Genomic DNA, 16,396 nt, shown 5'->3' with positions numbered 1-16,396 from the left:
GTAATTCCTGTCCAGCCATCCTGATGTAGGTTCTCTTAAATCATTTCAAGCAACTTCTGGGATTATTCCACCAGCAGGGCCACAGCTGACCAGCTGTCCTAACCTCAGAAAAATATAGTTACATATTCTGAGTGTACATACATTTTAGCTATCTTTCATTGCACTACAATGACAGATACTATGTTACTGATTGATGATCACAATATATAAGTAAATAAATACACAGACATGGTTACCAACAAAATTGGACAGCACTATATAGTAATATATTACAGATCATTACATTTTCAAAATCTAAATTAAGTTCACACCACTAAAAAAGAAACCAAAATGCAATAAACGAAAGAGGAACTTAGATCCCCACCAGTTAATTGGAAATGATAAATATAGAGAAGTCAAACAAAACATAAAACTGACTGATAATTTAGAAGAACTGGTTCAAATTCTCAGGCAACAAGCAGAAAATTTAGCCCCATTGAACCCACATAAGAGACATTTCTGCTGGAACTCAGAATGTGGCAAAATTCATGAAGAAAGACATCATCATGGTTTAAATTTCAAACACACAAAACAGAAGAAAATGCAACCAACCTCAAAAATATGAGGAAAAATTATCAGGCAAACCAAGAGGAAAACACAGAAAGATCTAATCGACTCAATAGAATAAAATTACCATTAAACGAATTCCAGAGACTTTTACAAAAAGTTTGGAAAACAATTACCAAAATTTGCCCCTCCCACGTTAATGCTGAAAAGGAAAGTTGGAAAAAGGCACATTATGACAAGGAAAATGTCGAAATCATGGCAAAAGCATTTAGTAAACTTTTGAATTGTGAAGAACCCCAGGAACTTTTAGCAATTGATACAGACACATGCATCAAGACTCCACCTGATCTCATAAATCCTCCAACAATCCAAGAGGTGGAAATGGCACTCAGAGAGATGAGAAATTATAAGGCATGCAGAGAAGACCAAGTTTTTGCAGAAATGTAGAAAAATGCCAGTGATACATTTCGAACATCCTTACACATAGCCTTAACAAAAATCTGGACAGCAGAAAAGTTTCTCGAACATTGGACCACAGCCTTAATCCATGCACTCAACAAAAAAGGAGATAAAAGCAACCCAGATAATTACAGAGGTATCTCTCTCTTAGACTGCACATACAAGATTTTCTCCAGAATCCCATAGAAGAGGATCAAAGAGCAACTAGAGGAAGAATTAGGTGAATACCAAGTAGGCTTCAGACCTTGGCGAAGCTGTGCAGAACAGATCATCACTTTAAAATTAGCCATAGCATATTACAAGAAACGAAATAAACGTCTTGTAGTAACCTTCGTGGACTTTAAAAAAAGCATATGGCTGTACCCATAGACGTTCAGTGTAAAAGTCTTAAGATATTTTGAGTTCCATACAAAATTAATCAAATTGATAGAACTCACCTTAACCAACACTGTATCAAAAGTCAAGTTAACGGGGGAACTCTCTGAGCCATTCATGGTAAAAACAAGTTTAAGACAAGGAGATTGATTGGCACCCCTGCTGTTCGACTGTGCTTTAGAATACATAATGAGGGAATAGTACAAGATAATCCAAAGAACATCCAAATTGGAAGACCCAAAGACAACATAAGTTGAAATAGTCTAGGATTTCTGATGACCTTGCTCTCTTGTCCAACAGTACTCAGGAAACCAAACAAGTTACCTCACTACAGGAAATACCACAGGAAACTGGTCTTGGAATATCCATGTTAGCTGACCCAAAATTCATAAACAAAATTGTCATAGGAAACCAAGAAATGAAAATTGTAGATAAATATAAATATCTGGGAGAAGTCATGATGTATAACCTCAATGAAAAGCCAACATGGCATAACAGAATAAACAAATTGACTAGAGCAAAATATATCACCAAGAACACCTACAACAAAAAGAGCCTGTCAGTAGCAACAAAATTAAAACATTACAAAACAATTACTCAACCAGAAATAACATACGCACGTGAAACCATCTTCAAAACAACTAACACTGCACAAATAAACAAAATACTCAAAGTAGAGAGAAGACTCATCAGAGCGTGCATCAACAAATCGTACCAGAAAGATGGACACTGGAGAGTAGCTACAAATGAAACAGTCTACAAGGAAATAAAACCAGTAATGAGTACAATCAGGAAGAAACACATTTCATTTTTTGGACATCTAATCAGAACTCCAGAGAACAGGATCATCAGGAGAATAATAGAAAAATTGTGGAATAGTAAGTGCAACATTAAGTGGATTACAGAAATCAAGGAGGATATGGATGAGCTACAGATTACATTCGAAGATCTAACATAATCAGGCCAATCACAGACAAACAAACCAGACTACAAATGAGAATCAGCAAACATACAATAGGAAGGTTGATTTCTGATGAAGAAAGAAGGATGTGATCCGAGAGAATAAGGAAGGACTGGGCTGACAGGAAACTGAAAAATATTTTGTATAAAGTGGGTTAGAGTTGTCCAATGAAGGCCATGAAATGTAAATAAATAAATAACTACATTACTCTTCCTGTGGCACACAAAACTAGATAATAAGATCACCATGGCCAGTTAATGAGTAAATAATGTAAGCGTGAGGTACACATTACCTTTGAGCACTTGTTTTACAAATTATTAAGAACTGCCTGCAGTGTTTCTGGGATGATTTTTGACAATGTATTTGGCGCAATTTTCATTGTGTAATCCGGAGACTGGAATGTTTTTCCAGTCGCCAAAGATCTTAAAGTGACTGTCAGTTTGCACCAAAATAAGTATAAACATAACAACATCACAAACAGGACCTTTTTGCTACCAGTGAGCATTTAAGTAGAAGATACTTACCTATCTCCTAGTTCCATTGATTCTCTCATATTCGTAATTTGGTGGCAAATGTCATTATTAATTATACTCAGTAACTTTGAAAAATGTCCTCATCCATTCTGGTGAAGTTCAGAAAAGACTATGAGTGTGAAATGTAAGTTTTAAAGTAAGTTACAGAAGAGCAGTTATTCTATAAAAGTTCGAGAAAAATGTAATTATTTACGTGAAAGCTGAAGGTTGACACTATATTTTAACTGTGTCCAGTACATTCCATAATGTCTGACAAATTTTGTGTTGTTGAACAACTACTGCAAGCATGTACCTCAGATCATTGTACAACATACGAATTGTTTCTCTACCATTATCACGCAGCCGAATGCAGCGACGTGTCCATAAACTTATGCAGGGTTTTCTCTGCTCATCTTCCACAATAGACAACAAGGCCAACAAAGCTAATTCAGTTTGATTCATTTTCACCTTTCACTACGTGTGCTTCGCGCGCCAAGCAGACAGCTAATGATTCGCCCACCAAATAAATTCAACAATTGCTGCTAGAGATAGCTGAATGTGCGACGGCGCTGTGTCTCGTGACGTGGGATTTCTCGTGCACGTCCATGTCAACGGTAGCTTCCTCGTTCCATGTATCGACGACTTAAGGACCAGTTGTACGGTCCCCGGTTAGCAGTCATGTAAGTTCTATTCTTGCAATTGCGTGGAAAACGCAGATAACTGAAATGGTGATTCTGGCAGGGTCAGTGAAGTTACCCAGAGAATAAGTTTCGACAATGGCAGGAATAGTTACAGAATTAGTGATGACAAGATTGTTTGTTAGAATGAGGAGGGAGAAGAAACACCACACAAATTATATGGAAAAATATGACTACTAATACTACTTTTCGATCTCATGAGATTGGTACTTCCTGAATTATATTCTGTCATGTTATTTATGTAAATGAGGCACATAAAGATGACCATCTGTACCAAAACAGTCTTTTTTGGCGTGTGTTACTGTTGCTTCAACATTAGAAAGGCTCATTTTGTTTTATCTAGCATACAGTGACCAAATAGACATAATAAAATCAAGAAACCACACAGTCTTTGGTACTCTTCATATTAACAGCTTTTTCAGACCAGACAACGACTTTTTATTTTTCATGTAGCAAAACTTTTGACAAACTTTGGTAAGGTAATAGATTCTTTAACAAGGGGGAGCATGCCATGTAAAGCTGTAGTGAGATTAGAGAAAAATGCTGGGACCTACGTATTGAAGAAATGTGTACTCTCTTGCTTGTCTGTTGTCTTTACTGGATTTATGTTTCGTATATTTTAACCTTGTGTCACACAAAAGAGAAAGTTATTAGCTAATAGTCAACAAAGAGTCCAAATTTTCTGAAGAATTCTTATTCTCCTAGTCACAAATAATCGCATCCAGTATTAACTGTGAGTTTTTTAATGGGTTTATAATGTCAAACCGCCGACTGGGAGCAGGAGAGGCACCACAGAATATTTTAATTTCCATTGTCCTCAACATAGGTTTGATGGCTTCCGTTACAAAACATACACGTTTGAATTGCAAAGAGCGAGATATAGTGATGTACGATTCACGAATTGTGTGTGAAGAGGTGTGACACTGCACTTTGGCACAGTTAAGACCAACATGTTAATGCCGATAAATTATGGCTTACTGTTATGTATGGATCTAGGTGTAGAGGCTGTTGTAAGCTAATAGTTTACAACATTGCTATATTTTTACTATGTAATATTTTGGTATGTAAAACATAATGTACAAATAGCTGTAACTCTTCTGACGACATCGATTGCATGTTAGTGCTGAAAGATGGATAAAATAAATAAACATGTCTTACATTTCCTCCAACATATATGTTTCATAAATCAGGCTCTGCAGAAAGATGTGTGCTACAGAATCGAGTATTTAAATTTTTGACATCCTATCTCAAGTGCTCGTGAGAAAGGGGGGGGGGGGGGGTGGTGGCATTATCAATTTTTTGCCCTGGTTTGGAAATATCTTAGAGCTGGGGCTAGCTTTGGGCCACGGTCTTTGTCAGAAAAGAGAAACACACATCATTCATTCACATAAGCAAACAGACTTCATGCACACTTGACCGCCAACATCACGTGGGATGAAAGGAGCCCCCTCCAAATTGCTGCTTCCATCCCACATGATAGATACAGTCTGGCCCAAGCTACAAGAGTTGGCCATCATGTGTGTGAGGTGTGCTCGCTTGTGTGAATGAATGGTGTGTTTCTCTTTTTCTGACAGAGGCTGTGGCCGAAAACTTATGTATAAGTGCCTGTCTGTAACTTAACACGTCATCTTTCCAGTAAGTAGTAATCTATCTTTTCCTACATGGTAGATGCAAAATTTATTTCTCTCATCCTAAAATGTTTTCCGAACGAAATGTCGTCGACGCCAGATAGCTCCCTTATTAGCGTGTTAGATGTCTCCAAACAATTTATTCGAGATATCCATTTCTGAACAGGACATTTGCTGGTCCTTTTTGTCAAAGTCACTATAATCTCTTTGGCTAAAAGCTGCACAGCCATATTAACTACAGTATGAATAACTTCACTTGTCACCTTCTTGAAAGTCAAGTAAGTAGTGTTTCCAATTTCGGCACATGGAAGCGCTAACTTGTATGTAAGGGTAGTGTTGGGGGGATACATAAGTATTTGGTGTCTGTGGGAAGCTGGCTTAATGTCAACAGTTCACAAACAAAAACAAACTACTTAAGACCTTTACTGGTACGCTGAAACTCCAGCTTGCCCAGGAGATATCGTCGGTGTCCAGCTACAACGGTAACACCCCTCCACTAACAAATCCGAGCACCCGCGCACGAACTATCGCTACTGGCATTAATCTGCCAGCAGCTCTACTACGCGTCCCGACTGTCGCACAGGTTTTTTTCCCATGGCGCTTGCCGTGGCAGTTTTTTCTCTCTGCCCTTAAAACCATCAACCTTTAACCGTTTTTCTGTCTACTATCGTCTAGATGGAATCGTATTAGTGACCGTTCGCACCCAGACGTAAGCCTAGCTTACACGACGACACTAGGTTGCAGTCAACGGCGCTACCGGCCACTGCGCATGCGCGCCGCTCGTTTTCCCAGTTCTTCGGTGAAACTAGACACTTTCGGCATGATCCAACTTTGGCGTTACTTGTAGCATGAGTTTTGAGGTTATGTGTGTTCGTAGAGTGAGACAAATTGAAATATGCAGTGAGGAACGGAGTACAATGTTCGCTTTTTGGATATCTATGCTTTGCATAGGTGTTTGTGGGATTTCATTGATGCTGATTACAAAAATAAGCAATATATAGCTGCTCATGAGACCTTCACGTGCGAACAGAACACAGAAAGTTTGAACATATCTGAGCTGCAGGGCAAAATTTATTGAATTAGAAGCACATATACAACGTAATTAAGAAAAATACAACCAAATGTAATTCTAGCTGGGGAAATGCTGTCGTCTACAAGTCTAAAATCCCATCGTTCGAGTTGGCCGACTCTTTTTTTTTAAGGAATATAGTTGACAGGAGTGAAGGCTACACAAGTCAAGAAGCTGCATTCTTTATTCAATATTCATCTATTTAAAACGTCGCAGCAGTGCTCAACATTCACATATGTTTGAATTTTGAAATATTACCACTATCAGATCTATCTTCAAGACAGTAGTTTGCAAACCATTCTCTTCTTAATGCGGCCGGTTCGAATAATTACTGCTGTTAATGTTAATAATTATTACTGTTAATGTTAATAATTATTGGTGTTAATGAAAAAAATGTCATCGCCAACTAAAACCGCATCTTATAGCATGTCGAGTGTTCTCAGTTGTAATGCACGCAATGTGATATGTAATTTCAGTTCTGGCGAAGTGCTTCATGCATTACAGTATCTTTATTCCTTATAGCAAAATTAACTCTATTTAGGAGAAACGTGAACAGTTCTGGTGACATTCTAAGATAATTAAAATAACTTCTTGGGACTTCCATTAGAATTTATTTCAGCAAGAACGCCGAGCAACCGAGCTGATGTCTTTTCTTCATCCAGTCACGAATCGAAACACGTTTCTTATTTTTTTATTATGCAGCGATTTCATGCAACAAGCTTTAACTCCACCACAACTCGCGCGACGTGCACCTGCCAAAACTTTCATTTCAGACACGACTCGGGAACCCACAAAACGACGAAACTTAAGTGTATACCATGAAACCATTTGCGTGCAACTCATTCCACGCAACGAGTGGCGCAACCCAATGTCGTTGTGTAAACTAGGCTGTACGGACGACATCACAGTCCCACGTGCTATGACTTCTTGATTAGCATACTGACACTTTGCGCAGAGGTGACAGTAGTACTTTTTGTGTTAGGTACCATGCTAGTAGAAAGTAGATTCAGAAATGGAGAAACCACCATACGTTGAAGCTGTTGGGCGGTAGTGGGGAAATCACGTGAGACTAAGCTAAACTGTTTTTAGCCTTTCTGACTGTATGTGTTGACCAATTGGACGGCACAAGGGGGGAGGTATGCATATGAAAGTTTTCATTGCCTATGGAAGCTTAGTTAAAGACAGCAGCTACAGAATATATCTTTGTAATTGGGACTTTGAAATGTTACGCCCTTTTGATGTGAAAACAAGAAGTGGTTGTAGTTGTGAGTGTGGGTGGCTGGTGTAATAGCGTCGTTAAGTGATTAAGCGTCGTTAAGTGATTGATACTGAATTTATGTGTTGTTACGATGGCTACGAACAGTGATGATTCGTTATGCTTGTGCGTCAAAAACCTGGAGAACTGGTTCCCTGTTGTTATGTTTGAAGGCCTAAATGTAAGTCTTGTTGTCAAACATTGCAAGATAATCCACAAGTGAATTTAGTTCTTATTGTCGTGGCAGAACTGCACAGAACATCTGGATAATCTTATAAGAATTTTTATGTTTACATTTATTGTGAGTGTTCTTACTATTTAAAATATGATTTACTATCGACGAATGAGTTTTTTGTTCTTCGGTGACATATTTTAGGTCACTTTTTCACTAAATAGTAAACTGAAATTGGTCACTTTTCTCATAACATATATATATTAGGGCCTACAACTCTTGGAAAAGACAGATTATGAGTACGTTATGTAGAGGCTTGTTTGCGTGATATGGAGCACAAGAAAATACACATTTAAAGTAAAGTTTCCAACAAAGTCTAAAATGACATAGTTAGATATGTGATGTTTACTGAAGAAGAAATTAGAAAAAAATATTTATTTACCTGGGAAGATCAGGGCCCTCTTGCTCTCTTATACATACACACATTCATACATAATTAGCAGAATTGCTATTTTCTGGAGTGACCTGATAGCATTAGAGTAAAATTGTTAAATGTATATTATACACATCATTGTTTTTTTTTTTTTTTAAAAAATAGCCTAATAACTGAAAGAACAACAAGAGTGATTACAGTGTCGCTACTAAGATGTTGTGTCAGATTACTATTAATTCTGCTCATTATGGCAGTAACCTAAAGTGAAAAAATGAAATGATTGTATGGCATTCATGGCTGGGAATCCCCACCAGGGGAAGTTTGGCCACCGAGTTGCAAGTCTTTTCAGTTGATGCCACATTGGACGACTTGTGTGTCAATGATGATGCAATGGTGATGAGGGCAACAGAACACCCAGTCCTTGATCGGAGAAAATCTGCTCGGGAATTATACCAGGGCTCACTGCGTGCCAGTCAGACTCACAAGACACTCAAGGGGATGAATAGTCACTTGGAGTGATTAGGAACTATAGACCATTTGAACTCCTGGGTACACATTGTAATGGCTATGTACAGTATGTAACTGAGCAGATGAAAAAAAAAAAAAAAAAAAAAAAAAAAAAGACTTTTGGAATTTGAAAGCAATAAAATACATTTTTCTAAGTTTATCGCAAACTATATCTTATAGCCCTTGGTGATTTTGAGAGATGCCAAGAGCCTCAATACTTCAATAATAAATTAAGTAAAATTTGAAGATATTGCCAGAATAATGATAGAACTCAGTGACTTAGATAGTAAGCCATGTCAGTTGAGGAAGACAGTAGCATGGATAAAAAATGTTACAAAACATAATCAGCTGCTGTCTGATATCCACTGCATTATAGTCTTAAGGCATGGCCATTCATTTTACTCCTTGCTGTTTTCTCATCTCTCAGAAGCAGATTTTCTGTTTCCTTCAAATACTTAAGCCAGTTTCTGGGTGGTTCCTTCTAAAGGGAATGGCCAATTTCCTTCCCCACCTTCCATCAATCTGTGCTTGTCATCCATCTCTAATGAACTTGTCATCAGTGGAACATTAGGCCCTAGGCCTATTCTTCCTTCTTGTTTTTCCTTTTGACTCCCCAATATCTCTCTCTCTCAGTTCAGATGCACTACTTCAGGATGATATTGTTTGACCTTTTTTTTTGGGGGGAGGGGGGGCCTCATTTGCAGCTAGTTCTTGGCTCTTGGGCGTGATGGGGCAGTTGGTTGGAAGTGTGTGGGAAATCTAGTCCGCAAGCAGATTTCCTCATGAATCCATAAATATTATAAAAATGGACCGTGTGTGTGTGTGTGTGTGTGTGTGTGTGTGTGTGTGTGTGTGTGTTTGTGTTTGTGTGTGTGTTTTTCCACAACTCTTAAACCACAGGAGTGCTTTCAACCAAACTTGGTACACATATCACTTACTTTCTGGAAAGAATCGCTGTTGCGGTAAGAACCACCCACCTATCAAAGCATTGGGATTAGGGTGAAAAAGGAGTGTAACCCACGACATGCAAAATCCAGAATTTATTCATCCAGTATTTGAGAATGAAAGCACTTAAGTGACTTGGAGCAATTTTTTACACATAATTTTAAACCTTTATGAAGCTATTTCTCGCTGACAGTCCTCACAAAATGTTGAAAGGAAAGAAAATTTATCAAGACATGATGTTTTCATTTATTTTTCTTTTGTACTAACTGTATTCAAGACACATTTTGCAGACAGTGTTCAAAGAACCTCTGAATGCAGCTGCAAAATTATGTCATTGTACGACCCAAAGTTCCAGAGACATGACATAATAAACAAAGAGATAGGCCCTATGTGAAAAACTGCAACTTAATGTATGATTTTTAAATTTATGACTTCCCTTTGCTACTTACTCTATTCGCAAAACATTTTGCAGACAGTGTCCTGATTTGCCGCTAAATGTGCCTACCAGATTATATCATTGTGCATTAGTTCAGGACGTATGACGTTACAAACCTTAAGCTGTGTGAAAACAAAACTGCAGGACAAAATTTGCCAGAGATACAGGTTAACTATTTGTACAAATATGTTAAATGTATGTGACATACATGTGATATGTGCATATGCAGGCAAAGCCATGGGTGAAAATCTGCTCCTAAACCCCACTACTTAATGTCAGGAAAGAAATACTGTAAGGGCAAGAACCAGCAACCTTATATTGGGAGAGGGGTGACACCATGGAGTGAGAAGTGGGGAAGAGGAGATGGACAGAGAGGGGGAGGGGCAGATGCACACAGAGAGGGAGAAGAGAAGAGCGACAAAAGAGAGAGGGTGAGGAGGTGATAGAAGGAGAGTAGATGGGTAGAGACAAGGGAAGGAGGAGATGTACAGAGGGCGAGGAACATAGATGGACTGAAGCAGTGGAATGAGGATATGGACAGTTAGAGGGGGTAGGAGGTGGGCAGAGATAAAGAGTTGGAGAGGATGGATTAGTAAAGGATTGGAATAAATGCATACCTGGTGGGCAATACTAGATACTCAGCTAGGTGTGTATGTTACACTCCAAATGAATACAGTAAGACTTCGTACAGTATTCGTTTGGAGTGTAGCATTATTTGGAAGTTGATACATAAAAAGTGGATAGAAGCTTTTCAGGTGAAGTGTTGTAGATCAATGCGGGACATTATGGAGGTTGGTTGATTTAGCAATGAAGATGTAATGCATCAAAATGGGCAAAAAAGAGCTGTATGATACAATTTGAGTAAGTGAAGGGGTTAAGTTTTGAAGATTCATCCTGAGGGGAAAAAGTTAATTTGGTAATGAAGGGGAGTTGTTGGGTTGTTTTTGGGGAAGGAGACCAGACAGCGAGGTCATCGGATTAGGGAAGGACGGGGAAGGAAGTCGGCCGTGCCCTTTGAAAGGAACCATCCCGGCATTTGCCTGGAGCGATTTAGGGAAATCACAGAAAACCTAAATCAGGATGGCCGGACGCGGGATTGAACCGTCGTCCTCCCGAATGCGAGTCCAGTGTCTAACCACTGCGCCGCCTCGCTCGGTAATGAAGGGAAGTGACAGGGGTGGTAGACCAAGGCATGAATACAGCTAACAAGTTCATGTGGATATTGATTGCAGTAGTTATTTAGGTATGAAGATGCTTACACAGGGTAGACCAGTGTGGAGAGCTGCTTCAGACCATTCTTCAGCCTAAAGGCTGCAATAACCTGCCGGACTGATGCTGTATATGATGCCATTGGTAGGATATGAGTGCGTCAAAAAGCTAAACAAGAATACCCCCTTGCCAGTAGGATGCAAGTAAGGCAGATGGAGTTATCTTAATGTGGGGAATGTTCGGACTGGATGAAGTGAGGTCCGTGATAAGTCTTTCTTCATCTCTCACTGGTGAGCAACATAGAAGTGTACTGTCCAGTGTGTCCTATTTTTCACCAATTTAAGGTAACCTGTACCTTAGGTAATTCACCACTCCACTGATCTCAGTAGCCTGGCTAGACACCTGAGAGCTTTACAAGTTAGAAACACACTGGGAAAATGTCAGACTGTAAAGTTTCAGCTTTGTTTCAGTCTGTGATGAAGCTCTCTGTGTCTTCATAGTGACTTTCTAACACAGTTACCAAACCACATTTTCCATCCCTCACCTTGCTCATCACATTTTTGCAACTTCACAGATAAATGCTTTTAGTTGTGTGCTGAAGTTACTAACAATTTGTTTCTCTTCACATTTGGTAAGCAGAAATATTTTTTCCTACCATATGAACATCAGCATAAACTTATCCGAGCTATATTACAAATATTTGTGTAGTTGATGCAGGTCCCCCTGCGGGTCCAGGGGTAAGAATAGGCCTGCCGTATTTCTGCCTGTCGTAAGAGGTGACTAAAAAGAGTCTCAAACGTTTTGGCCTTAATGTGATGGTCCCCTATAGTGTTTGATCTCTACTTTTCAAAATTTTCTGTTAGTGCATACCATATGGGGAAGGATACCTTACGTGGTGCATCATAAATCCATCTTGCCCTAAGATCTGGCACACTCGATATTGTCATGGAGTTGGGCTTACACCGAGCTTCCGGCCACTTTGGCTGCAGTGTGTTCCAGGTAGCATACATTCTCTCCATTGTGCACTTCCATCTTCGCCCTCATGATACAAATGGATTTTTGACACCCGAAATCCAGCACCGTAGCCAGTCCATTGTGGTAGGGTCGTCATGTACCCTCTTGGTGGTAGCTCCCTAACTACACAGGGATCGCACTGCTGATACCTGAGCTGCTACCTCCCAATGTATGCTGAGGGGTAGATGTCCGTCTGCCTGGGGCATCAGGACTCCCAGCAAAGGCCATCCTGCCAGGTGGTCTTTGCTGTGGCTGGGTGGCACTCCTGGGGAGAGCCCCTGGTCGGAGTGGGTGGCATCAGGGAGGATGACCTGCAATGAAGCGTGGGCCTCCACCAGCAGTCTCTAAGCGATCGAGGTCTAACCTCAATGGCAGGAAATATGATCCGAGATCATTCCCCTCCCTGGCCACTCCATGGGAGGAATGCATGGCTAAAGAAGGCAGCGAAGGTTATTCACCCCGGTACCTCGTCTGTACGTGAGTTGATGGTGAATCATTTATGTCGACAAAGCCTCAGTTTTTTGTGGAGCATTTAGAGGACAAGTTTGGGGAGGTGGAGGGCTTGTCCAAAATGTGCTCTGGGTCAGTTTTGATCAAAACAGCATCCTCTGCCCAGTCACGAAGGTTACTCGCTTGTGACAGGTTGGAGGATGTTTCAGTTACCATCTAGCCCCATAAGACTTTAAACATGGTCCAGGGTATTATATTGGACAGGATCTTCTTTTGCAGTCAGACGATGAACTGCGCACAAACCTAGAACGACGAGGTGTTCATTTCATCTGGCGCGTCCATCACGGTCCGAGGGATAATCATGTAGCCACAGGTGCCCTCATCTTGGCCTTCGAGTGTGACGCCTTACCCGAAAAGGTCAAGGTGATGGTTTACCGCTGTGATGTGAAGCCATATATCCTTCCTCCGATGCGGTGTTTTAAATGCTGGAAGTTTGGGCATATGTCATTCCGATGTACTTCCGTAGTCAGGTGTCAAGATTGTGGACGTCCTTCACATCCCGATACTCCGTGTGCCCCCCTCCCATCTGTGTTAACTGTGGAGAACACCATTCCCCTTGCTCGCCAGACTGTAGGATTGTACAGAAAGAACGAAAGATAATGGTATATAAGGCCCTGGACCGCCTGACCTAGACACTGAGGCTAAGCGGAAGTATGAGAGACTCCTTCCTGTGCCTACGACATCTACCTATGCCGCCACTGCGACAGCGGTTGTACCATCTCCTGTTTTGTCGCATACAGTTGTCTCTCTGATTCGTCAGACTCCACCTGCCGCGTTGATGGTGGGGGGCACTTCGCTCCCTGCTGCTCCTGCTCCACCTTCTTCAGGAGCAACACCTCCACAACCATCAGGGACATCAGTCCCCACTTCCCAGCCGGAGAAGCGTAAGTCTTCTTTGGCGCCTCTCGCCAGGAAGGGGTCCCTCCCTTCCCAGGTTCTGACCAGTGGAAAAGCGGACACCTGCCAGTGGCTGAAGCAACGACAGGTCACTGGTTGTAGGGCTTCACGGTCCTTGTCTGTTCCTGAGACAGACCCAGTAAAGCCCTCCCAGCCAGAATCACCAAAGGCACAGCGAGAAAAACAGAAAAAGAAGAAGGCACCCAAGAATCCAGACCTTGCAGTGGCACCCATCCCACCGCTCCCTACACCTCTGAGGACGAGGTGGAGATTCTGGCATCCACTGAGGACCGTCCCGCAGCAAGTCCTGGCTGCGCTGATAGCCCAATTGCCGCCACCTTTTCTGTTACTGGGCAACTTCAACGCCCATAACCCTCTGTGGGGTGGATCAGCGTCATTGAGCAAGTGTTGGCACAGCTCGACCTTTCTTTTTTAAATAGTGGTGCTTTCACACATTTCACTGCCACAGTGTCACTCTTCTGGGCGCCCCTGTTGATGGGCTATGAATGAGGCTAACTGGGACTTGTTCACCTCCATTTCCACTATTGAGCCTCCTTCCAATGACACCATTGATGCGGTGGTTCACTCAGTCACCACCGGCATCGTTACTGCTGCAGAATCTGCCATTCCCTGTTCTTCTGGGTCCCCTTGGTGACGGACTGTGCCTTGGTGGTCACCTGAAATCGCTGAAGTGATTAAAGATCGCAGGCAGGCCCTTCAGCGTCACAAGCGGCATCCGTCATTGGAACACCTCATCGCCTTTAAACAGTTCTGTGTGCAAGCCTGCCGCCTCATTCGCCGATGCAAGCAGGAGTGCTGGGAAAGGTATGTCTCCACCATTGGCCTCCGTACCTCTCCATCGCAGGTTTGGGCCAAGATTAGGAGAATCTATGGCTATCGGACCCCCATCAGTGTACCTGCGCTTTCACTGAATGGAGCGATCTGTACTTACTCCGACACAATTGCAAACCACTTAGCGGAGCATTTTGCTCAGAGTTCTGCTTCTGCGAATAACTCGCTGGCCTTCTGCTCCCTGAAAGAGCAGGTGGAACATTGGAGCCTTTCATTTCACACATGCCGCCCTGAATTGTACAATGCTCCATTCAGTGAGTGAGAATTCCAAAATGCCCTAGCTGCTTGCCCCTGATATGGCTCCCGGGCCAGATTGCATCCACTGTCAGATGCTCAAACACCTCTCGGTAGACTGCCAGCAATGCCTCCTAGACCTTTTCAACCGTATCTGGGTTGAGGGTGAGTTCCTGTCGCAATGGCAGGAAAGCATCCTAATCTCCGTGTTGAAACCTGGCAAGACCCCCCAGAGGTGGACAGCTAGTGCCCCATTAGCCTCACCAACTTTCTTTGCAAGTTGCTCGAATGTATGGTGAGCTGGAGGCTGAGTTGGCTACTTGAGTCTCGGGGCCTTCTGCCTCCGTCTCAGGGTGGGTTCCGTAAGGGCTGCTCTGCCGCCGATAATCTGGTGTGCCTGGAGTTTGCCATCCATACGCCCTTTGCCCACTGTCAGCATCTGGTCACCGTCTTTTTTGACATGTGGAAGGCGTACAATACGACATGGCAACATCACATCCTCTCCATGCTTCAAGGGTGGGGTCTTCGGGGTCCGCTCCTGACTTTCATACAAAATTTTCTGTCGCTTCACTCGTTCCGTGTGTAAGTTGCAGCCTCCCATAGTTCCTCCTGAGTTCAGGAGAATCGGGTACCGCAAGGATCTGTCTTAAGTGTCTGACTCTTTTTAATTGCAATTAATGGGATCGCCGCGGCGGTGGGAATGTCTGTCTCAGCTTCCTTGTATGCTGACAACTTCTGCCTATACTATAGCTCCAATGGCATTGCAGCTGCAGGGCGCTATCTGCAAGGTGCAGTCTTGGGCTGTAGCACATGGCTTCCAGTTTTCGGCTGCCAAGACCTGCATTATGCATTTCTGCCTGTGTCACAATGTTCACCCTGAGCAATGGCTTTATCTTGATGGCGAACCTCTTGCTGTGGTGGAGACGCATCGCTTTTTGGGATTGGTTTTTGATACCCAGTTGACCTGGCTGCCTCATATTCAGCAGCTTAAACAAACATGCTGGCAGCATCTTAACGCTCTTCGTTGTTTGAGTCACACCAGCTGGGGCGCTGATCCGTCTACCCTTCTACAGCTGTACCAGGCTTTAATTCAGTCCCATCTAGATTATGGTAGCCTGGCTTACAGTTCGGCATCACCTTCCATGTTATGGTTGCTTGACCCCATCATTCACAGCGGGATTCGACTCGCCACTGGAGCCTTCCGGACAAGCCCTGTCAACAGCATCCTTGTGGAGGCTGGTGTCCCTCCATTGCAGATCCGGCACCACCAACTGCTTGCCGCTTATGCTGCACAAGTTTGTAGCTTGCCTGGACATCCCAGTTACCATCTGCTGTTCCCCAACTTGGTCGTCCATCTTCCGGAACGGCGGCCCCAGTCAGGGTGTACGATCGCGGTTCGCATCAGGGCAGTTCTCTCTGGCTTGAGGTTTTCCCTCTTCCGCCTCTTTTCCAAGCCTCTCTACGTATACTCCCATGGTGTGTGCCCTGCCCATGCCTTCGGCTCGATCTGGCACTGGGACCGAAGGACTCAGTCCCTCCTAAGGCCCTCCGCCCCCGCTTTCTTTCTATACTTGCCTCATTTTGAGACTCTGATGTGGTCTGTACCGATGGTTCGATGGTTGCTGGTCGCATAGGTTATGCTCATACTCTGCGGAATCATTATTGCCAGCTGGCTGCAGTGTTT

The 16,396-nt window shown here is 42.5% G+C and overlaps 1 protein-coding gene across 1 annotated transcript in view; it reads left to right on the top strand.

Moving 5' to 3' along the window:
• The first annotated feature begins 7,461 nt into the window (after window positions 1-7,461).
• Window positions 7,462-16,396, top strand: part of LOC124612915 (serine palmitoyltransferase 1) — a 115,218-nt gene continuing 106,283 nt past the window's right edge. The window contains exon 1 of the mRNA XM_047141404.1: window positions 7,462-7,684. Within this exon, the coding sequence (XP_046997360.1) occupies window positions 7,598-7,684 (87 nt within the window). The 5' untranslated portion in view covers window positions 7,462-7,597. The remainder of the gene's footprint in view (window positions 7,685-16,396) is intronic.

The sequence above is a fragment of the Schistocerca americana genome, chromosome 4 (assembly GCF_021461395.2).
Source record: "Schistocerca americana isolate TAMUIC-IGC-003095 chromosome 4, iqSchAmer2.1, whole genome shotgun sequence".
NCBI lineage: Eukaryota > Metazoa > Arthropoda > Insecta > Orthoptera > Acrididae > Schistocerca > Schistocerca americana.
The sequence above is the reverse complement of the archived record's forward strand: the minus strand, read 5'-3'. Positions and strand labels throughout refer to the sequence as shown.